At 50.5% G+C, this 23519-nt stretch overlaps 1 protein-coding gene across 3 annotated transcripts in view; it reads left to right on the top strand.

Moving 5' to 3' along the window:
• The window catches only part of Grik5 (glutamate ionotropic receptor kainate type subunit 5), a 62712-nt gene that overhangs the window by 25955 nt on the left and 13238 nt on the right, over positions 1 to 23519 (top strand). For all 3 annotated transcript variants that reach the window (XM_059280066.1, XM_059280047.1, XM_059280055.1), the window contains 3 exons: positions 19968 to 20081; positions 20291 to 20400; positions 20793 to 20966. In XM_059280066.1, coding sequence (XP_059136049.1) covers positions 19968 to 20081; positions 20291 to 20400; positions 20793 to 20966 — 398 coding nt within the window. The remainder of the gene's footprint in view (positions 1 to 19967; positions 20082 to 20290; positions 20401 to 20792; positions 20967 to 23519) is intronic.

The raw sequence follows: 23519 nt of genomic DNA on the forward strand, positions 1-23519 counted from the left end.
CTGGCAGGGGGCTGGGGAAGGAGGAAGGGGAGGTGGGGCCAGATCAGCACAAAGCAAAAGAAATGGGCCAAAGGTTGATGGTGTGCTAGTTACCTTGGCCCCCTGTGTCTCGGGGCCAAGTAGGAAAAGCATGGCATTGTGTTACCTCCTGTGTTTTTGCCAGACGCTCCTCTTACACTCAGAGGTTTGATGAGTGAATGACTGTGACGTGGGGTAGGAGTCAGGTAGGAGCCTGAAGTCGTCAAGAGAAGCTTCCAGTAGGAAGCAAGGCCAAGAGCGAGGACTGCTCTCTGCCCAGCACCATCAGGGAGGCCTGGCACACTTCAGGCCCCAAGAGTTGTCTTCTGGGGCTAGGAATGTGGCCCAGTTGGTAGAGTGCTTGTATAGCGTGCATGAGGCCCTGGGTTCAATCCATATAAAGCAGGTGTGGTGGTGCATGCCTGTAATCCCAGCACTTGAGAGCTGGAGGCAGGAGCATTCAAGGTCATTCTTGGTTCCATTGCAAGCTTGAGGCCAGCCTGGGTTATGTCACCTGAGACCTTGTTGCAAAACCAACTAAACAGAAAAACAGAGCTGTCTGTTGACGCCCACCTTTCCTCAGTAGGTGTTTGTGGAGCACCTACTATGTGTCTTGCTCTGTGCTGGATCCAGTGAGCAGAGACCTTGCCCCCAAGAACTTAGAGTCTTGTTAGGGTCGAGGAAGCAAGTGACCACAGTGGTTTCTGATGGAGAGGCCCAGAGCAGACCCCTGACTCTAACTCAGTGCTCAGGGTCTCCCCAAAGAGATGCTGCTGCCTGAAGTGATGAGTTTGTGTGTGTGTGGGGGAGCTGACAGGAAGTCAGGCTCTGGGGACACATCTGTCATCTGATCACATGGAAGGCTGAGAGGGAAGATCATAGGTTTAATGCTAACCCAGGCTGCAGGGCAAGACCCTGTCTCACAAAACAAACAAACAAACAAAAAAACAAAAAAACAAAACACCTCACAGTGGCACACACCTATAATCACAGTAGACAGGGATCCGAGGCAGGAGGATTACCAATGCCAATCTCGTGGTGAGTTTCAGACCAGCCAGGGCTGCACAATGAGACCCTGTCTCAAAAACCACCCCCCTCAAAAAAAGCAAAGGCATGAAGAAGTCTGGAGGTGAGGGAGGTACTGAGGAGCAAAGGGAACATCGCTTACAGAGGTGGAGCCCTCAGACTGAAGCATTCTGGGTGAGCCAGCTGGGCCTGCCAGTGCGTGGGAAGTGCTTGGATGAAGGTAAGGAGGGAGGAGAGGCAGGCAGTGAGAGGTGGGAGGCAAGGGCACAGTGGAAAGAATATGCTGGAGTCAGACCAACCTGGACTGGAGTCCTTGGATGGATCTTTTCTCTACTCTGAGGCCCACTTTACCCCTTCCCCAAGACAGGGATGATCCTGGACAGGACTGTGGTGAGGGTCTCAGACAACACAGACCAGTTCATCATGCGCCACTTGTCAGAAAACAGGAGACTGGAGTTTTCTTTCTCCATTTTTCATTTGTGTGCTCATGGATGCGTATTTTTGTATGTGTCTGGTCACACATGTGTGGCTATGGCTGGCTGTGGGTGCACGTGTGTGCGTGCATACGGAAGTCTCGGCAGCTCAAGCTGCTCTTTTTTTTTTTTTTTTTTTTTCCCCTGAGACAGGGTTTCTCTGTGTAGCTCTGGCTGTCCTGGAACTCGCTCTGTAGACCAGGCTGGCCTCAAACTCACAGAGATCTGCCTGCCTTTGCCTCCCGAGTGCTGGGTTAAAGGCATGCGCCACCACGCGCCACTTCAGGCTGCCCTTTAACTCAGTTTGTAGCTGAAGATGACCCTGAACGTCCTGCCTCCACCTCCCAAGTGCCAGCATTCACTGGCATTTGCCACCATGCCCAGTTTACGGGAGATGCTGGGGATTGAACCCAGGGCTTTGTGCATGCTAGAAAAACACTCTATCAACTGAGACACATCCCCAACCCCTTGCAGGTTTTGTTTTTTATTCCAGAGAAAACCAGGTGGGCAAACAGAGAGAGGCAAGGCTATGCAAAAATATGTGTGTGGACAGAGCAGGAGACTGCAGTGAGGTCCGCCTTGACATTGGACTCGCCTAGGCTCACCCTCCTGTCTCTCCTGAGAGAGAGAACTGCCTACTTTGGAGCCTCTGAATGTCATCCAGATAGACACTAGCAGGGCTCTTTGTTAGACAAGGACATTTATCCCTCAGGGCACTGATTTTCTAAAGTTATTTGAATGGCAGAACTTTTTCTCCCATTGATAGCCTCTTCAGAAGCCCAGACAAGCAGAGCTTCTCGGGGGAGGCAGAGGTGGGGGCCTGAGTCCCGGCTGCTTGGTCCCCCCACTCCAGCCTGCAGGCAAGCCCCAAGGCACGGACGGTCCCCTGATGCCGCCAGCTGATTTGAAAGCTTTTACCCCCAGAGTGGGTGTTAAGACTTTCATCCCTGGAAAGGGGGCCTGAGCAGAGTGGAGGAGGCCCAAAGCTGGTGGTCCTGAACCTACCCCAGGTTCAGATCTCATAGGAGTTGGTTGTCCCTTTCCACCACGTGGGCTCTGGGGCAACTTAGGAATTTAGGCTTTACCCACTGAGCCATCTTACTGGCCCCAGGCAGATCTTCATCTTGGTGGCTCTGGCCTCACCAGGTGAGCACAAAGATTTGGTGTCTGAGATCACGGTACCTGGTTATGGCACAGCTGGGTCCTTTCCAGTCTTGCTTCTGCTGTGATTGCCCGTGTGGCCCGCAGCCTGGCTGTGAGCAGCAAATGAATAAATCTATATAAAAGACTTGGGGCAAGGCCTGGTAGGCAGAGGTGCCACCTGCCCGTGACCTGTCCTGTGGCTGTTCTTACCCTTCTCAGCATGGTCAGCCCATGCACGCATTCATCCATTTGCCAGCCAGCTGGTATTTATCAAGCACCTACTGTGTGCCAGGCTCTCTGCTTTGCCCTGGAATAACCAAGGCAGTCCCGGCCTTGCCCTGAGTGGGCGGGTCAAAGAGTGCGAACCGTAGCAGATCAAGCTGATTCGAGTGGGAGAGAGTATAGGCCAGCCTGAGGACCAAAGTAAAGACTGTAGAGGGTTTGGTGGGCCAGGGGTTGGAGTGTAGTGGAGACAAGGGGAGGAAGGACTTGGTAAACTCAGGCGGAGGGGTCGGGGTGGGGGGGAGAATGTGGCGGTATCTCCCTGTGTCTGGCTGGGGCAGCTGTCGACATTTACAGAGAGACCAGTGGAGGAGAATCAGGCTGGGAGCGCAAAGAGACTGAGACTGGGTCCCGCTGAGTCTGTGCTGCCTGCTGTGGCGTGGCCAGGCCTGCAGAGCCACGTGGGAGTCCTTACCACATCACCCAACAGCAGTAACTGCCCCTGGTTGACTTCACACCATCTGCTGGCAGCTTTCCAGTTGTTACTTAACTCCGGAGCATCGCCAGCCTCTTGCCAGCTAGAGTCCTGGGGCTCGGCAGCATGGGGATATGTCTCAACTCCCAGGGCCGCAGCCATCTTCCCAGCAAGTACTCGGGAAGCCTAGAGCAACCAGGACAGTGTTTGCTGTGGCTGATCAAATGTTCCTTCGGGTCTTTGTCCAAGCTTCCCATTCCTGTAGCCTCACAGTGAGGGAAGTATTCACCTCAAAAGCAGGGAGGCCACGGGGTTTAGTGACAGGGTGAGCCAGAGTGGGCATCCTAACAGGCTGGTCTCAAGCTGGAGAATGACTTTCAGATGGAAGACAGCACAGTGCACTGGCATGTCCTGCCCCCAACCTGGGATCCTTGGTCATTCTCAGAGTCTGGTCCATTTATCACACCCAGTGGCCACTGCTGGGGACCATCGTTCCCTCCCTCCCTCCTTTCCTTAGACAAAGTCTCATGTATCCCAGGTTGGCCTGGGACTCACCTAGCTTTCCCCTTGGGGAGTCGAACTCAGGACCTCGTGCATGCTAGACCAGCCCTCTGCCAACTGAATGACATCCCCAGCCCTGCTAGCGTCTTGCTGGCCTCCTCACCAGCTGCCTCACCTTGGGTCATTCTATGCCAGTTTGTTCACAGTCTCTACAGTGCAGGTCTGACCTTTTGCTGTTTGCTTCGGCCAAAGCCACGGGGCTTTAAGATAAAGCTTTCCTGGCCCTAAAAGGTAGACCAGACATCTTAGGTCAGCCTCGGGAGGCAGAGGGCTTGGATTGAGGGAGCAAGGAGTTGAGCTCTGATACAGTTGTGCCTGCTCCTCATCCCAAGGGAAGTTGAAGAGCTGAGCTGGCCAAGGACATCCTCCCTGAAGCCTGCCTTGAGGCCTTTATACTCCTGATAGACACATCTTGGGCTGTGAGCTACCCTGAGGGAGCATCAGGACCTTGGTCAAGGGGTTGTCTTCCATTGACAGAGCTGTGAGCTTCTGGCACCCAGGGCAGCTTGGGGAGCCAGTTCTCTGATTCCCAATAGAAGTCTGGGGTCCACTGTGACATCCATGACAGTGACAGAAAGGTTAACAGCTGGCTGGTGAGCCCAGGCTCTAGGGGAGGGGATCCTGCGGGATTCCTGGCAAGCCACCACATCTCCCTGATCCTCAGTTTCCCCTTTGGAAATAGTACAATGTTTTTTTCTCTCACAGAACTTTGGATTAAATGGGAGCATTTGTAAGGCAGGCCATAGCACATTGGTGCTCACTGCTGATGTCATGGTCAGTGGGGTATGTGTAACAAAGGGTGTTAGGACATTGCCTGTGGAGTCAGGTAACCCTGGTTTGAACTGGATTTGCTCCTTGCAGGTCGTGTGGCCTGCAGACAGGCAGCTGCCCATCTGAGTTGAGTCTTAGTGTACCCCTAACTTGGAGGGGCATCTTTGAGGGACCAATGAGATCAGCACACATGCTGTCATAACCAAGACAATGTCCACATCACTTTGGACATCATACACGAGGGGCAGGAACCCTATAAGCTGATGCGGAACAAGTGAACAGTTGACTCTCTCCAGGGGTCTGGAGAGCTGTTACCCATCTCTGCATGTGCAAGCACACGGTGTTCTTCAAACACACTGTAGCTAATTCCAGTTTGCTTACAGTTTCCAACCCACCCTGTCTCCAGAGACTGCACCAAGTCCCCTGGACTGGTATTTGTAAATACTCTCCTGTATTGGGTTTTTAGTTCAAACAAAGTCAATGTGTTAAGAAAGTTGGATATGCCGGGCGGTGGTGGTGCATGCTTTTAATCCCAGCACTCAGGAGGCAGAGGCAGGCAGATCTCTGTGAGTTCGAGGCCAACCTGGGCTACAGAATGAGTTCCAGGAAAGGCGCAAAGCTACAGAGAAAACCTGTCTTGAAAAACAAAAAAAACAAAAACAAAAAACAAACAAACAAAAAAAAAAGTTGGATAGGTAGGTGCAGAATTGAAAAGGATTATTGCCATAAGATAGCTTTTATGTGCCTACAAAACCATCATCTTGGGGCCAAAGAGGTGGCTCAGCAGCTAAGAGCACTGGCTGCTCTTCCAGAGGACCCAGGTTCGATTTCCAGCACCCACACGATGGCTCTGAACTATCTACAATTGCAGTCCCAGGACATCCAGCATCCTCTCTGTCCTCCGATGGCACCAGGTGTACCCGTGGTGCTGACATACGTGCAGGCAGAGCACCCATACACATGAAATAAGAATTAAAAACAAAAACAAAGCACCATCTCACAGTCACAAATGGTGATGCATACCTATAATTCTAGCACTCAGAAGGCCAAGGCAAGATCAGAGTTCCAGGACAGTCAGGGCTGTTGGGAGGGGGAAGGGGAGCCATGTGACTGGGGGTGCAGCTAGATCAGCGGTAGAGAGCTTCACTTGCACAATCTTGGCTCTGGGTTCTAGGTTCCATCTTCCAGTACTACAGAAACAAAACACAAACACAGTCCCTTTGTTTGCCCTGGTTCGAATGTGTGACACAGAGTGGTCTGACATTGGAAAGAGTAGCAGGAACATTCAGTGTGGCTGTGCAGGGACAGTGCTGTCACGCCTCAGAGACAGCCAGGATGCGGGGGAGATTTCCCAGTCATTTTCCTTTAATTCACTAACATATATTAATTTGTTTTCAAATTGAATCTCATGTAGCCAAGCTGGCTTGGAACTCATTGTGTAGTCAAGGACAACCGTGAATTCTTGTTTCTCCCACTTCCACCGCCCTAGTGGTGGGATAATAGGTATATACAACCACACCCAGTTATGTATTTACAACTTTTATTTTTGCAAAAATGGTATCACATTACACGTAATGCTGTGTAATCTGCTGCTTTTCACTTTGGCCTTAACTTGGGTGTTTGTGGCTTCCCCGCCACCCCAGAATCTCATTGTGTAGACCAGGCTGACCTCTAACTCACAGAGCTCCATCTGCCTGCACCTCCCTAGTGCTGGAGTTAAAGGTGGGTGCCACCGTGCCTAGCCTATTGACATTTTTTTTTGTCTGTATACATAGATTTATCTCATTTTAAAAATATTTAATTACATTTTTAAAACTTTGGTTTGGTGTGCCATGGCACACACATGAAGGTCAGAGGACATTTTGTAGAAGATAGTTCTCCTCTTGCACTAGTCAGGTCCTGGGGACTGGATGCACATCATTTGGTTTGTCCGCAAGCACCTTTACCAGCTGAGCCATCTTGCTGGCCCATGCATCATTTTTTATTTATTATTTCTGTTGTTGTTTTGTTTTGTTTAAGACAGGTTTTCTCTGTGTAACAGAGCCCTGGCTGTCATGGAACTCGCTCTGTAGACCAGGCTAGCCTCGAACTCAGAGATCCCCCTGCCTCTGCCTCCCGAGTGCTGAGATTAAAGACTTGTGCTGCCACTCCTAGGTCCTCTTTTCTCTTTCATATATGACAAGGTTAGATATTTTATCTGTTTTTTAGTTGTTTTCAACATTTGCTTACTGTGGGGGTGGGGTGCACAGATGCACCCACACTACAGCGTGTCGGAGGTCAGAGGCCAGCTTGTAGGAGCCTGTCCTCTCCTTCTGTCTTGTGGGTCCCATGCATCACACTGTCATTGTCAGGCTCAGTGGGAAGCAAAGTTACTCACTGAGCCATCTCGCTGCCCCCAGCTTTGTTTGTTTTTTGAGACAGGATCTCATACCCAGGTTTACTTTGAAATCTAGATATTCCTGCCTCAGGCTCCCAGGTGTCCAGCTCAACAATAACCATTTTATTACACAAAGAAACCTTGTCTCAAAAAAAAATTAAATTAAAATAGTTTTGTTTTGTTTTGGTTCATTTTTCCAGACAGGGGTTCTCTGTGTAACAGCCCTGGCTGTCATGGAACTCACTCTGTAGCCCAGGCTGGCCTCGAACTCACAGAGATCCGCCTGCCTCTGCCTCTCGAGTGCTGGGATTAAAGGTGTGAGCCACCATTTTAATTTTTTAATTTTATTTTATATATTTGAGCATCTTGCCTGGGTGTATGTTAGCGCATTATGTGTGCAGTTACCACAGAGGCCAGAAGAGGGCGATGATGGAGCCTCTGGAACTGCAGTGAGGGATGGTTGAGCCGTCATGGACCAAACCCTGGTCCTCTGTAAGAGTAGTAAGTGCTCTTAACCACTGAACCATCTCTCCAACCCAAGAGTAATCATTCCAGAGGGTACACTTCAACCAGGCACGGTAGTAATTGCAACCCTGCTTGTAATCCTAGCATTTAAGCTGAGGAAAGTCATAAATTGCAGCCTGGGCTACGTGGTAAGACCCTGTCTCAAACAACAAAAGTGCAGTTACCTGCCATCTAACACGTTCATCGTTCATTGCTGTGCCACCACCACCTCTGTCTAATTCCAAAGTATCTTCATAACCTTTGGGGAAAAATAAACCCCCGGACTCATTAAGTAATTGCTCCCCATACGCCGCCCCCCCCTCCAGCCTTGGAGACCAATGTACTCTCCATCTCTATGGAGTTACCTATTACAGATACTCCATATAAGTGAGGTCATCCAACATACGGACTTTTGAGTCTGGTTTCTTTCATTCTGCTTTTATTTATTTATTTATTTATTTATTTATTTATTTATTTATTTTTAAATGTTTTTGTTTATTTTGCCTGCCTGTATGTCTGTGCACCACATGCAATCCCTGTGGAGGGCATGAGATCCCCCTAGAACTAGAGGTACAACTGATTGTGAGCCACCAAGGGGTGTGGTGCTAGGACTGAACCCAGGAAGAGCGGCAGGTGCTCTTGGTCGCTGAGCCATCTCTCCAGCCTCTTAGCATGTTGTTTTTGAGGGTCATCTACATTATCACAGATATCAGTACCACAGTACTTTTTTAAAAAACTTTTTTGGTTTTTCGAGACAGGGTTTCTCTGTGTAGCTTTGCGCCTTTCCTGGAACTCACTTTGTAGCCCAGGCTGGCCTTGAATTCACAGAGATCCGCCTGCCTCTGCCTCCCGAGTGCTGGGATTAAAGGCGTGTGCCACCACCGCCTGGCTTAAAAAACTTTGTGTGTGTGTGTGTGTGTGTGTGTGTGTGTGTGTGCGCCTGTGTGTGTGTGTATGTGTGTGTGTGTGTGTACATGGATGCCATGGCACACAAGTGGAAGTCAGTTTTCTCTTTCCACTGCATAGGTTCCAGGGATCGAACTCAGGTCCGCAGGCTTGGCAGCCAGCACCTTTACTAACCACCAAGCCATCTCAACATTTCTTTTCATGGCCCAGGACTTACTGAACAGACAAACCGCTTGCGTCTTTTAAATTGCTAGGGGGGAAGTGTGTAGTCTGGCTCTTCTCTTGAGGAACAGCCACTATGGGGAAAGAGAAGAGACAGATAGCTCGTGTGGGAGATTGTTGGATGGGTGGAGGTTCCGACCTGGAAGACACGGCCTGGGCTAGCATGGCAGGTGGCAGGTGTGCTCCAGACTGGATGTGCATGGGAGGGAATCAGATGCCTGGGGTTGGGCTGGACCAGCCGAATGGATGGTTCATCCTGTTTCCACCATGCAGTGGTCAGGGTGAGACAGAAGAATTACGTTCGGATGCCAGTGTTTGTTTGAAATTGAAAGGGAGGCTGGGGGATTCCATGTATGGCTGGAGCGTGAGTTATGAAGCCTGTCCTCTATTGATGGCTGGCTGGGTGGCTTCCAGTCTTCACTGGCACAGCCACTGCCCCTCTGAACTTGGCCTGTGGGTTTGTGGGGATGTTCCTGAGGGATACACTCTGAGAAGTAGGAGGACTGGGTCAAAGAATAGGAATTGTTTTGAAGTATACACTGCCAAATGGCTGTTCGGAAAGGTTCCGCCAATTTATATTCCCACCCAAAGTGCAGGAGAATGTCAAGTTTCCTGAGCGCTTGCCAACAGTGGATATTATCAATCTGAAAGAAAAGAAGCTGTGCCAGTGAGGAAGGCCCAAAATAGTGCCTGATTTTTAAAACCTAAACAGAATGTTACATGGCTGCAATTGACATGTAGATACCTATTTATTTCTTTTACTTATTTAGGATTTTAAATAGATTTTTTTTTTAAAAAAATGAGTATTTGCCTGCATGTGTGTATCTGGTGCCCGGTGGCCTATGAAAGCCGGAAGAGGGCGCTGAATCCTCTGGAATTGGAGTTACGAACAGGCAAGAGATGCCATGTGGGTGCTGGGAATTGAACTTGGGTCCCCTACAGAAGCAGCCAGTGTTCTTAACCTCTAAGCTATCTCTGCAGCCCTGTTTCTTCCTTCCCATCACTCCCTTTCTCTCTTCCTTTAATGTTTTCTTTGAGATGGGGTCTTGCTATGCTGTCCATGTAAACCTCCAATTCCTGGACTCAAGTCATCCTCTTGCCTCAGCCTCAGGAGTAGCCTAGGCTACAGGTGCCAGTCACTACTCTCAGATTCTTTTCTTTCTTCCTTTTTGGTTTTTTGAGACAAGGTCTGTCTACATATCCCTGGCTGTCCTGAAACTCACTCTGTAGAGTGGGCTGGCCTCAAACTCACAGAGATCCACCTGCCTCTGCCTCCCGGGTGCTGGGATTAAAGGTGTGTGCCTCCACACCTGATTTTTAATTCATTTTTTAGGTATAGTCTCACATAGTCCAGGCTGGCCTTAGAACTTGCTGAGGATGGCCTTGAACTCTTGATCCTCTACCTCTACTTCCTGCATGCTGAGAGTACAGACATGCACCACCATTCCCAGCCTCTTATTTTTTTCTAGGAGGATGCTCTGCTCTGAATAGAATGAGCAGTTAGTAGAGCATTAGTGGTACACACCGTTAACCCCAGCAGAGCAGACAGATGGATCTCTAGGTTTCGGGCCAGCCTGGTCTACGCAGCCAGTACCAGACCAGCCAGAGCTACACAGCGAGACCCTGTCTTTAAAATAAAGACTGGATGAAGGCTGGAAATGTAGCTCAGTGGTAGAACAATTGCCTAGTGTATGTGAGCCCATGGGTTCTGTCCCCAGCCCTTAAAGACAGACAGACAGACAGACAGACACTTTTTTGTGTATTGTTGAATTGCTTTTCAGAAGGACTACAGGCATCCCTTGTCACTGTTTCCATAGGCTACCCCTGCCATCTTGGTAAAAGGTGAAACACTTTGATTTAGATTATTCCTGCTTTGCCTGCTGGACTGCAGTGAGGCTGATATGATCAGATGAAGCTAACCAGAAAGGGATGATAGAGGGATGGACCCACCTTGTGTTTTCCCAGTTCCTGACCGTGTGGTTGAAACTCAAATATCCGGAAGCTGGTCGAACCCCAGCTTGGCGCACTGAACACTAACCCAGAGAACCAGGGCCACTGTGGAAGCAAGAACCTGTCCCTTAGAATGCTCCATCTTTCTCTGAAGCAGTTCTTTTTCTAAAGCAGCTCTTTATCCTCTGGGGAATCGCAGAGATTAGCACCACCATCAGCAGCGCGAAAGGAGCCGGGGTACTGAGCCCACCCCCATTCCGCTGCCTGTTTGGTCCGTGCAAAGACAGATGGATCCTAGGGAATGACAGTGGGTTGCTGTGCCTGCAGTCAGATGATGACTCAATTGCAGTTGCTGTCCCAAATGAAGAGTCTTGACTGGAGGCAAACCAGTGCAGCTACAGCTGACAGACACATGAGTGACTTAGCAAATGCCTTTTCATCCACACTGATTTCTAAGGACCACCCAAAGCCGAGTGCACATCTTCGAAGCCTTGCCTCGGGGCAACATCGACATTCCCACTTTCTGCCCTCATATGGGCTTGGTAGAACTTGATCTCCAGGGTCCCCACAGTCCTGTGCTGACTGCTGCATGGACAGCAATACGCTGATCACATCCAAGGAGCTGAAAGTAGTTTCATTAGTGGGATTAGCAGTAGCCCTTTTTGATATCAATCAGCCAAGACCAGTCTGGACATAAAAAGAACCATTTAACTCATTAGAATCTGTGAGGTGTGTGTGTGTGTGTGTGTGTGTGTGTGTGTGTGTGTGTGTGTGTGTGTATACTGAGGACTGAACCTAGCTCCTCATGCATGCACTGAGCCATATCCCTAGCCCTTAAACTCTTGACCCTCCTCCCTCAGTCTTCCAAGTGCTGGAATTGCTGGGCGTGTACACTCATGGCTACCTCATAGTTATTTGGATAGAAGGAATAGTGTGTATGTGTACAATGTATGTATGCGTGTGTGTGTGTGTGTGTGTGTGCGTGCGTGCGTGTGCGTGCGCGCACATGCTCATGAGCATGCAAAGCTTATGTGGAAGCAGAGGTCAACATCTGGTATCCTCTTCTATCACTGTCCATCCTATTTTATAAAAAAAGATTTATTTAATTTAGGTGTATGAATGTTTGCCTGTATTTATATATGTGTACCATACATGTGCTTGGTGCCCAGGGAAGTCAGAAGAGGGCTTTGGAACTGTCATATGGGTGCTGGGAATTGAACCTGGGTCCTCTTAACCAGTGAGCCATCTCTCCAGTCCTCCATCTTATTTTCTGAGAGTCTTCACTGAACTTGCCCAGCTAGACGGGCTGGCCAGTGAGGTCCATGAATTCACCCATGTGTCCCCTTCCCTCAAGTGTACTGAGGTTACAGGGGATGCACCTCTCCATGCCCAGCTTTTATGTGGGTGCTGGGAAGCTGAACTCAGGTCCCCAAGCTTACACAGCAAACACTTTACCCACTGAGCCATCTCCCCAGCCCCAGAAAGTCTTGCTAACTAGTCAGGCATGGCAGGGCTACTGAAATCCCAGCACTCACGTGGCTAAGGCAAGAGGATTGCAAGAACTCTGTCCCAGAGTAAAGAGTAAAGGGGGGCCAGCAAGATGGCTCAGTGAGGAAGAGGTGATGATGTTGATGATGATGGTGGTGGTGATGATGAGTTCAGTCTTCAGAATCCAGGTGGTAGAAAGAGAGACGACTCCTGCAAATTGTCCTCTGATCACACATGAGCACTATGGCATGTACACACACACACACACACACGCACACACACGCGCACACACACACATGCACACGCACGCACACACACACACACACACACACACACACACACACACACACACAAGGGTGGGGGTGTGGCTCATTGATTATTACTCGTAAGTGGCAACAGCTCCTGTCTGTAAGACTGAGGGAGTCAAAAGATAGCAACTCAGACCTCAGAGTCCCACAGAACCCAGACTTGGACCCTGGGGGAGGGGACCCTGTTTGCTTGGTGCTGTTGACATTTGCCAGGTGTTTGGGTGTTTGTGGCAACTTGTACCACATTAGATAGTGTGATGTCCATCTGCCTGTCTACCAAAGGACCCATCCAGCTTTGCATTTGGAGTGAGGCTGGCTGTGCAGCAGACTCAAGGCAGTGTGCAGGCTGGTCAGTCCCCTGAGCCGGGCAGGCAGCAGGTCCAGAAACTGGCAGAGTGCTGGTGGCATGTAAGATGCTATTTGGAGCTGTAGCAGGTGCCAGTGGGCACTTGTGGAGGCAAACCTATGTCCTCCACGTTGACTTGTCCTTTGAGACACTCCTGGCTCCTTGAGGGCCACACAGGACATCATCATGCCCCTAAGGACTGTGAGGGCCGAGCTTCCATGGGGATTTGTCGGTCATTTCTGCCTCTGTCAGACCCTCACCAAGTCGTTGACTTGCTAAGTGAGAGAATAAGAGACTTCCAAGGCAGGAGTGAGGGACCTCCCAGTAAAGAGTCACACAGGAAATACTTTTGGCTTTCAGGCCATTTGGTCATAAGCACTCAACATTTCTGTCAAACAGAAATGCAGTCGGACGGTATGTAAACAAGGGGCCGTGTTCCAGCTAAGCTTGGTTTGCAAAGGCACCTGAGCTAGGCTTGGCTGGAGGGTCACTCTGGCCCACCCTTGCTCTCCTGTGCCGTGCAGAAAGTGGCCACATCCCTAGTTCTGTCAGCAAAAGGAAAAGCTGGAGCTATTTCTGAGAAGCTCCAAGGAGGTGCAACTTGGCCCCCTGGAGGCTGGCTCTGGGCAAAGCCAGCCCTGCAGATGTTGTCGGGGAAAGAACAAGGGAGCCACTGCTGCGCAAGCTAGGAAAGGAGATCTGGAGGGAGGCTAGAGCAAACCCTCCATCCCACAACCTTGCAGCCTTGCTCCAGTGCCCCCTGTGGGTGGAAGCTGGCAGAGCAAGCCTTCCCTCTTTCGGTGTTCTTGAAGCCTCCCTCTAGCTCCCCCTACTGGTGGAGCCTGGTGGAGCATTTGGAGAAACTGTGAGTTGTAGGCATCTAGAGCATGGGTTTGGACATATCAGAGGGGCAGTCACAAGGGCTTTGGGGCATTTAGGTGACCCTCCATCATCTCTTCTGTTATTTTGTTATCAGTCAAAACAATGGGTTTCATTATAGCGTTTATTTTTACTGATCCTCCTCTTGTCTCCTCTTGTCAATCCTTTCTTCCTGCCCTTGTGTCCTTCTACTTCCAATAGTCCTTTCTGCCCCCACGTCATGTATGTTCTATTACCCTACCTCTCCCCACGCCATTTATTTTTCTTATTTAAAGATTTGTCGTATAGATGGATGGATAAGTGAGCAGAATTGGCAGGCGGTTGCAATGTGGGGGTAGAGGGTGAGATAGCAGGGGGACTCACGCAGGTGAAGGCACGTGGGGCAAAGCCTCATGGGAGAATTTTGAAGAAAGGTCTTAGGGGCAGAAGAGAGATATGTTCAGGGCTTTAAAAGCCGGCTGGGAATGCTGGCCAGTAGTTGAAGAATGGGTGTTATTTTGGCATTTAAGCAGGGGGTGATGGTTGTAGCTTGGGGTCCCTTAGTCTGGGAGACAGAAGTGAGCTTTCCTGAGGCCTGAGCAGGAGCCAGCATCAGAGGCAGAGGAGAATGATGCCCATTCATCAGGTGTTCAGGAGCAGAGTCAGGAGGATCGAGTGTGGATACAGCCAGGGTGAAGGGGACAGATGTGTGGGCACTGATCTCCAGGCTTCTGTCTGGGAGGGATCAGGAAGACAGGATTCAGGGCATTGCCGGGGGCAGAGAAGAGGGTGAAGCTGCTGCAGGTTTCCCAGAAGTTCAAGGACTTGAGCTGGACAAGCTCTGGAGTTAAGAGTACTGGCTGCTTTGGCAGAGGACCTGGGTTCCGCTCCCAAGCACCCACATGGTAACTCATAGCTGTCTGTAACTCTAGTTCCAGGGAATCCAGTGCCCTCTTTTGATCTCTGTGGTGCACACACACACACACACACACACACACACACACACACACATACATTCAGGCAAACGCTCATACATGTAAAATAAAAATAAACCTTTAAAACAAAGTCAGTTGGCACTCATATGCTGAGCTCCCTGCAAGCACAGAGTCAGACAGGGGACTGAATTCAGCTTTGGGGGGTGGGAACAGCCGACAGGAAAAACCCTCATCAGAGGGCAAGTGGTTCCAAACACCAGAATCAACTAGATCAAAATGTCCACTCCCTCCGTTTCTTCACATGTGGGTATGAAGGTCCCTCTGCATAGAGCTACTCTGAGGACCAAACATGCCGCTCTGGGGAACCCCAGAACGGTGGCCGTGTAGGGGAGTATTGTACATGGGGAAGTGTTTGACTGTAGTGGGGTCCCAGTGTGGTACAGAGGAGAAAAGGCAGCTTGGAGACCCAGGAGACTGCAGTGATGTTCCAGGCTTCAGCAAAGGATTATGGGACATGAGCTACATCAGCTCCTGTGCTGAACTGGCCCCTGTGCAGTTACCATGGACAGATGACAGGGCCTGCCTTTGAAGGGGCTGTGGTTTAGTAATAGAGGCACAGAGGTGAACATACTTTGTAATTTAAGTTACTGAGGTCAAGGGATGTTTGCTCTGTCTGGGGGGCTTTGGAGGAAAGGCTGGGATCATCCCGCCCTTAAAAAAAAAAAAAAAAAAAAGACAAGGTTTTACTGTATAGCCTTGGTTGGCCTGCAACTTCATAGGCAGACCATGGTGACCTTACACTCATAGAGATCTGCCTCCCTCTGCCTCCTGAGGTTCTGGATCGAAGGCGTGCACCACCACACCTAGTCCATTGCTACACAGGCACTTAGGGGACTACAGATCAGCAATGGGTGATGTGAGAAAAGAGGACTCTGGGACAGAGGTGAGGTGGGCTCTACAGAGGTGCTCTAGGGAGGCCTGACTCCTCGACCTTGAGTTTTGTCTTCGGGTGCTGGTGGTAAGGAAGAGCTGGGGAGGCCCTGCAGTAGGGAATGAGTCTGCAGAGTTCTAGAACAAAAAGCAGGCCACAGTGGCTGAAACAGTATGGGTAGAGGATCGTGCTTGCAAGGGTGCCGGCAAGGCGGGAGGCTAGCTCTCCAAGGGCCACTTAGTGATATGGGAAGCCATTGGGTATGTGTTTGTTTGTTTTTAAGATTTATTTCATGTGTATGAGTATTTTTGCCTGCATGCAAATATATGTACCACATGGATGCCTTGTGTCCACAGAGGTCAGCAGAGGGCACTGGATCCCCTGGAACTACAGTTACAGACAGTTATAAGCCACCATGTAGGTACTGGGGATTGAACCCTGGTCCTCTGGAAGAGTAGCCCAGGCTCTTAACCACTGAGCCATCCCTCCGGTCTCATGATGTGTTTTGAACAGGAGACCATCCTTTTGGCTTATATGTGGGGAGTGGGTGTGGACTTTGTGAGAGATGGCAGGGTGCCGAGGAGGCAAGTGTGGCTGCCAGGAAAGAACTGGGAAGCACAGACCTGGGTGAAGGAGAGGACAGATAGGGAGGAGTGGACAGACTTAGGAGGATTCCTGAGCAGAACAGAGGGGAGAGACGCAGCAGGTGTGGGGCCTGAGGCAGGCCTACAAAGAGGCTGCTGGGCCACAAGAGATGGGCAGAGAGCAAAGGGGAACCTTACAGGCTTTCTGGGCAGGAGGGAGGGGTCCCCAAACAGTGTGCATAAGGACCACAGAGCCCTGGGTATGTCTGAAAGGCCAATGCTTCCATCCATCTGCACTAGGGTCCTGAACCACCCTAGAAGGGACTGTAGTTGTGGACACACACACACACACACACACACACACACACACACACACACGAGAAGAGAGAGAGAGAGAGAGAGAGAGAGAGAGAGAGAGAGAGAGAGAGAGAGAGGATTCCTGAGTTAGTTGTGATGGTTCCCACACCCACATTCACCTCTTATTCATAAATATGACCAGTTTAGAAGAAAGGGGATGGATGCTGTCATACTCTTAAGCCCCAGGAATCCTGTACGCACAGCCCACACACCTCCTCCTCTGGTTTGCCCCAGGGCTGAGCGGTCTCCTGCTGTGTTAGACTGCTCACCCTGCGTTCCTTGTTGAACCTGCACTGTGTCTCTCAGCTCTGGTTCATCATTGGGTCTGTGTCGTGTCTTCCACACACTGAGAAGGGAGTTGTCTTTGAGATCTACCTTCTCTCTCCCTGGCCCTGTATTTCACTAGGGGCCTATCGGCTCTTTCCCTGACCTTAGGTTCATTTGTTTCTGCCTTTTGTTTTTGAGTTATTAATTATTATTGTTGTCGTTTTATAATGGGATCTCACTGTGTATCCCTGGCTAGCCTGGGAACTCACTGTGTAGACCAGGCTTGCCTTGAGAGATCCCCCTGCCTCTGCCCCACCACTGCAAGTGCTGGGATTAAAGTTGGGCATCACCACACCCTATCTATTTGTGTGTGTGTGTGTGTGTGTGTGTGTGTGTGTGTGTGTGTGTGTGTATGTATGAGTGTGTGTGGTATGTGATTGTGGTGTGGTGTATGTGTGTGTGTGTATGTATGTATGGTGTGTGAGTGTGGTGTGTGTGTGTATGTATGTATGGTGTCGTGGGAGGGTGGTATGTATGTGTGTGGGTGCCTGCGCATGCCACAGAACACCCTTGGGTGTCATCCTCAGAAATGTTATCCACCTCATTTGAGATAGGAATCTCACTGGCCTGAAGTCACTGGTTACACTAATCTGGCTGACCAGTGAGCCCCAGGGATCCACCTGTCTCCGCCTCCCTGATATAGTCACAAATGAATTCCACCGTGTCCAGCTTTTCCACATGGGTTCCAGAGATTTAACCCAGTCCCCGAGCTGTCTAGGAAAGCGCTTTACAGGCTGGACTATCTGACCATTGCTGATGTTAAATTTTGTTTTTATTATTTTTGTTTGTTTGGTTTTTGTTTTGTTTTATTTTTTAGACAGGGTTTCTCTGTGTAGCCCTGGCTGTCCCGGAACTCACTCTGTAGACCAGGATGACCTAGAACTCAGAGATCCGCCTGCATCTGCCTCCAGAGTGCTGGATTAAAGGCGTGCGCCACCACTGCCGGGCCTGTTTTATTCGTATGGCTATGCTTTGGGCCTGTGGCGTCTTTCCCTAACCTGTCACCCGTTCTCAACTCTTTGGTTTAGGGCCAACTCTCACTTGCACAGGGTCATGATCTGGCTCGGGGGTCATCAGACCATGGGCTCTGGTCCTGGCTTGCGTCCTCCCTCCTGGACAGACTCTCTAGGGCCCTGAACTCTGTCTCCCCAGTCCCAGCCTTCCTAGGGGCTGTACCCTGCTGCAGCCCACTTCCTTTCGGCTTTGGTTGCTGTCGCCTCTTGTGTTCTCAGCCTCAGCCCCTAGGACCAGCTCTCTTCCCAGATTTGGTTTTGGGGGTCTCCTTGTATCCCCAGCCGCTGATACTGCAGGGGATGAAATAGAAATGTAGGGAAGGGTACATCTGGGAACTGTATCCCAATGAACCTAACCTCCCTTTGCAGAGCAATAAACCAAGGTCTAGACACATGAACCCCCCTGCTTGAGGTCATACAGTAGTGGGGGGATGGGCAGAACCAAGGCTCTACATTCCCCGAACCCACCCTACCTGCTCTGTTTCTCAGCTGTGAGTGTTGAATGGCACATGGAACTTACTGGGCCCCTGAGAGATGTCAGTACGTGTCCCCATTACATGTGTCTGTGGTCACATAAGCAGTGTGTGTCACTGTTGGCCAGTGTCTCAGCACACGCCTAGTGTGTGGAGCCCACTGTGCCGTAGGAATGACTGGCCAGTGTGTGCACACGCAAGTGTGTGTGTGTGTGTGTGTGTGTGTGTGTGTGTGTGTGCGCGCGCACGCGCACGTCTGTTATGAAATGCAGACTCTTCCCTGTTCTGTGTCAGTCCTCAGCTAACAGCTGAATAATGTCCCCAAAGTGAGGCCATCCTGTAGGATCACTGAGTTCACTCAGAAAGGGGTTCCCTGCAGGTCAGGACAGCCCGGACTACACCCTTCTCTCAATGCTTCAGCACCTCAGGCCTGTCCCCCAGCACCCCTCTCCACCAAGGTCATTGCAGCTGAGCTGGACCCTGGTCCTGTGTGTCTTTCAGACACTTGTCTAGAGCACTGGTGCCTGCTGGAACGGAAGACTCATGCTTACACCCACTTCACAGTCCCCAGCTGCTGCCTTTGCCTCTCTGAGACTTCCCTTCCCCCATCTGTAAATGGAACTAGCTGTGACCGGAGAGCTGTGGGAGAGAGAGACGATCAGGAGGAAGTCCTATCCAGGGACTGAGGAGATGGCCCGCTGGGTAGTGCTCTTCACACAGGCATGAGGGCCTGAGTTCAGATCCCCAGCACACTTACAAAGCCAGCAGGTCAGCAGTGTCCGGGAAGCAGCGACAGGAGGGTTCCTGGCTCGCAGTCACTCGCCAGGCTGCCTAGCTGAACCACAGAGCTCCAGGTTCAGTGAGAGACCCTGCCTCAAAAAGCCAAGTGGAGACCAGTCAAGGAAGACACCCAGTCTGGACTTCTGGCCTTCACATAGGCATATGGCACATCCCCCTACACACACACACACACACACACACACACACACACACACACACGAACGTATGGACACACATTCACACACACCAAAAACAAACAAAGCAAAACACTTCTACCCATTCTGGTATGAATAATGAAGGCCATCTATTGAAACCAAGGTCCCAGAGCAAGCCAGTGACCCAGGGCCTGGATGGACACTAGACTCCTGCTTCCTCATGACTTGAGGATGCAGGGTGGACAGCAGTGAGTGGTTTTAAAAATAAGGCTGTTAGCTATGCATGGTGGCACATACCTTTAATCCCAGCACTGGGGAGGCAGAGACAGGTAGATTAGTAAAAGTTTGAGGCCAGCCTGGTCTACAGAGCAAGTTCCAGGACAACTAAGCTGATAACACAGAGAAACTCGGTCTTGAAAAAACAACAACAACAAAACAAATAACAACAATAATAATAAGGCTGTCAGCCTATAATGCTAGCATTTAGGAGGCAAAGGGAGGAAGAGGAGTTCCATGCTAGCCTGAGCTATACAGTGAGTTCAAGGCTAGCCTGAGCAAAATGGGACTCTCTCTTGACAAAACAAAAGCCGGGCTGCTGCAATGGACTTGTCATACTATTGTCAGGAGCGGGCGGGCCAGAGGGACTGGGACAGAGCTGGGGCCAGTCTCAGCTCTAACTCCCGGCAGTGGCTGTGGGTGTCTCTAACTGCCCACCTCTGTCTCGTGTCCCCCTCCCTCTGCCCCACCCGCTTCCCCTCCAGCAGAAGGCAGACCTGGCTGTGGCAGCCTTCACCATCACTGCTGAGCGGGAGAAAGTCATCGACTTCTCCAAGCCCTTCATGACCCTGGGGATCAGCATCCTCTACAGAGTGCACATGGTACATTTCCCTGTGTGTGCGGGGAGGTGGGGGGAGGTGGGGGGTGTGCCCTAGCATCGTGACTAGGGATGGGCTTAAGTAGACCTGGGGTTGATGGGCTGGTTGGGCTTCTGAGTTCCTGGAGGGTGCAGGGGCTGAGCACACAGCCTGGGGGCGGGGTGGGGGTGGGGGGGGCGGTAGCTGCTCTCACCGGGCTTTCTTCCACCTAGGGCCGCAAGCCTGGCTATTTCTCCTTCCTGGACCCCTTCTCCCCTGCTGTGTGGCTCTTCATGCTTCTCGCCTACCTGGCTGTCAGCTGTGTCCTGTTCCTGGCTGCCAGGTGAGTGGGCCACCTGCTCCCGGGGAAGGAGGAGTGGGGAGAGGCAGGAGCCCAGCCCACAGGCCACCCACACTGAACATTGTGGGGCCATGGGTGCCCTCTACCTGCCTTCCTGTCTGTTTCTCTCTTTCCCCTTGGGGATCTGACTTGGGCTCTGGTGCATCTCTACTGGGCCTCTCTCCTTCCCTTTCTATCTGCTCTCTCCTCTACTGCAGTGTCTACTTCTGTGGTGTGTTAGCACCTCTGCTCTCTGCCCCCCACCTCCCCACTTTTCTGCCTGTGTCCGTCACTCTCTTTCCCCGCCCCTTCCGGTCTCTTCTTACACAGTGGCTTCACCTCCTACCTCTTCTTCTCTGCACCTCAGCCTCACCCACCCACCCATCTCTCCACAGGCTGAGCCCTTATGAGTGGTACAATCCGCACCCATGCCTTCGGGCGCGTCCCCATATCCTGGAGAACCAGTACACGCTGGGCAACAGCCTCTGGTTCCCCGTGGGTGGCTTCATGCAGCAGGGCTCGGAGATCATGCCCCGGGCGCTGTCCACACGCTGTGTCAGCGGAGTCTGGTGAGCCTCTATGTGTCTACACTGTCAGGGCGACTGGGAGGCCTTCCATTCTGGGGATAGGGGCTGCTGTACTGTCCCTGGCAAGTTCCTCTTCCCTTCCATGGCTGCAATTAAGAGGCGAACCTCAACGAAATAGCCCACTGTCTCTATGGCCTTGGGTATGGATGTCCCCTCTCTTTGCCTCAGTCTCCCTTATCTGAAAAATAAGACGGAAAGGCCTGTCACATTTATAAGCATTTGAAGATGGCTGCGGCAGGGGAATTGTGAGTTTGAGAGCAGCCTGAGCTTAAATATCAGGTTGAAGGTCACCATGGGCTACTAACAAGACAGTGTCCAAAAAATACCAAGGATTGGGGCCACGGCTTAGTGGGAGTACTCGGCTAGCATGTACAAGGACCCAAGTTGATCCTAAGCACCTGGGCGGGGGTGGGGTGGGGGTGGGGGAGCATGACTTGGGCGTCAGTGAGTCTATGCTGAAAAGTACAGAAAAGTGAGCAGTCTGCTGCCATGGCAGGAGGGGTGTCCCTCTTGCTGTCTGTGACATTGCCCTGGTCATTACAGATATTTAGAGTTCTTGAAGTCTCATGGGGACCCACTATCCTGGGTAAGATTCATTTCCCCCTGGAACATGCACCAGGAAGCTCATGCCAGCTACAGCCCATGATGCCTGGCCCACATTATTTTAAAATTTTGTTTCTTTTTTCATTTATTTGTTTATTTTATTGTGTGTGCGTGTGTGTGTGTGTTCATGCAAATGCAGGTGCGGCCATATATGTGAGGTTTTTTGTGTGTGCATGTATGATGGATGTGGAGTATTGTGTGGGCACATATACATACATGCAGTTGTGTGTGCACGTGTGTGCAAGAGTGTGTGTAGGCCAGAAGTTGGCACTGAGTGTCATTCTGTGTTGTGCTCCACTTTGTTTTTTGAGGCAGGATCTCTCCCTGAACCTAGAGCTCACCAATTTAATTAGAAGGCTGAAGAGATGGCCCAGTGGGTACAAATGCTTGTGGTGTAAGCCTGCCAGCCTGAGTTCAATACCAGAAGCCGCAGGAAGGTGGGAAGAGAAAACCAACGGCGGGATTCTCCTCTGTCCTCCACACGCGCACTGTGGTGTGCACATAATCCATATCGCATATGCACACACACACACACACACACACACACACACACACACACTAATAATAACAATAAATAACCAAGCAACCAAGGCATGGGAGAGGATGGGGACATCGCTCAGTTGGCAGCAAAGTGCTTGCTTAGCCTGTGAGAAGACCTGACTTCAGTCCCCATCAGTGCGTACACAGGACCTGTGTTCTTAGCACTGGCGATACAGGCAGGAGGATCCGTTCAAGGCCATCCTTGGCTACATACTGAGAAAAGGGCTAGGAACATACCTCGGTATAGAACCCTTGCCTAGTATGCTCAAGGCCCTGAGTTTAATACCCAGCACTGGAAAAAACAGAAATTCAGGCAGTACCTCTGTGTTCATTCTTATGTCTGCTACAAAGATCACCACCAATTTAGTGATTTAAAATGACATAAATGTACTGTCGTTCAGTTCTGGACATCAGAAACCCAAACTAGATTTGCTGGACACCTGCTTTAGCGGGTGTTCAGGTCCCAAAGAGGATGTACAGGGTTGGGGGGTGGAGGTGGACACGATCTGAGGGTGAATCGGGATGGCTGCCAGTAGTGTTTAATTGAAAAACAGAATACACTTTTTATACTCTATAGTTGCACATAGGATTAAACAGGAGACAAGGGGCATGTGAGCTTCGGGGTGGCTTGAGATCCGGGGTTGAGGAAGCTAGCATTGACCTTGACAATGGCACCAGTCATATGTTACTGGAAGAACCACAAGTTCCTCTTGCTAGAGATAAGGAGAATGACTGCTTTATCAAGCAGGAACTTTCCTCAAGCCCCTGCGGGAATGGAGACCCTTATCCAAATGCCTGACCTTTGGAAAAGGACATTTTCTGGGGAGCAGACACTATACTACAGTTTCTTAGTCTTACTGTATGGTCCTGTTCCTCTCATAACTCTCCCCAAAGGCAAGGTCCTGATGTCTTACTCTTTTCCCATTATACAGTATCATTCTGATTTCTCTGTGTTTATTAACTGAACTCTTGCCCTTAATGGCCTCAGCTCTGGATCTGAATCATAGGCATTTTCTCCTTGGGATCAGGTGTGTCTAGTAAATCTCTAACTTTCCTGTTCTTGGTGTAATTAGGAGGGCACATTGGAATTCCAGGTTCCTTGGTGGTGGGGATTTTTTTTTCCCCAAAGAATTATTTTGTTTAAAGAGGCTACCATTGTACACATTTTTATCCTTGACCAAAGCCCACACAGAATTTCTCAAAGGGAAAGGCATTAATAGTGAGAATCATTAAACATGAAAGTTAAAAGATGCTGGAGACGTGTGGTCTGCATTGTGGAAATGCTGGAACTTCAAGCAGCAATGGTCGCCATGTGGTCCACGCCATAGTTCTGAAGGGGCTAAAAGTCATTAGTGGGCCTGCCTCCTGCAGACCCCCAAAGACCCCTTTACT

This window comes from Peromyscus eremicus, chromosome 1, assembly GCF_949786415.1.
Source record: "Peromyscus eremicus chromosome 1, PerEre_H2_v1, whole genome shotgun sequence".
Taxonomy (NCBI): domain Eukaryota; kingdom Metazoa; phylum Chordata; class Mammalia; order Rodentia; family Cricetidae; genus Peromyscus; species Peromyscus eremicus.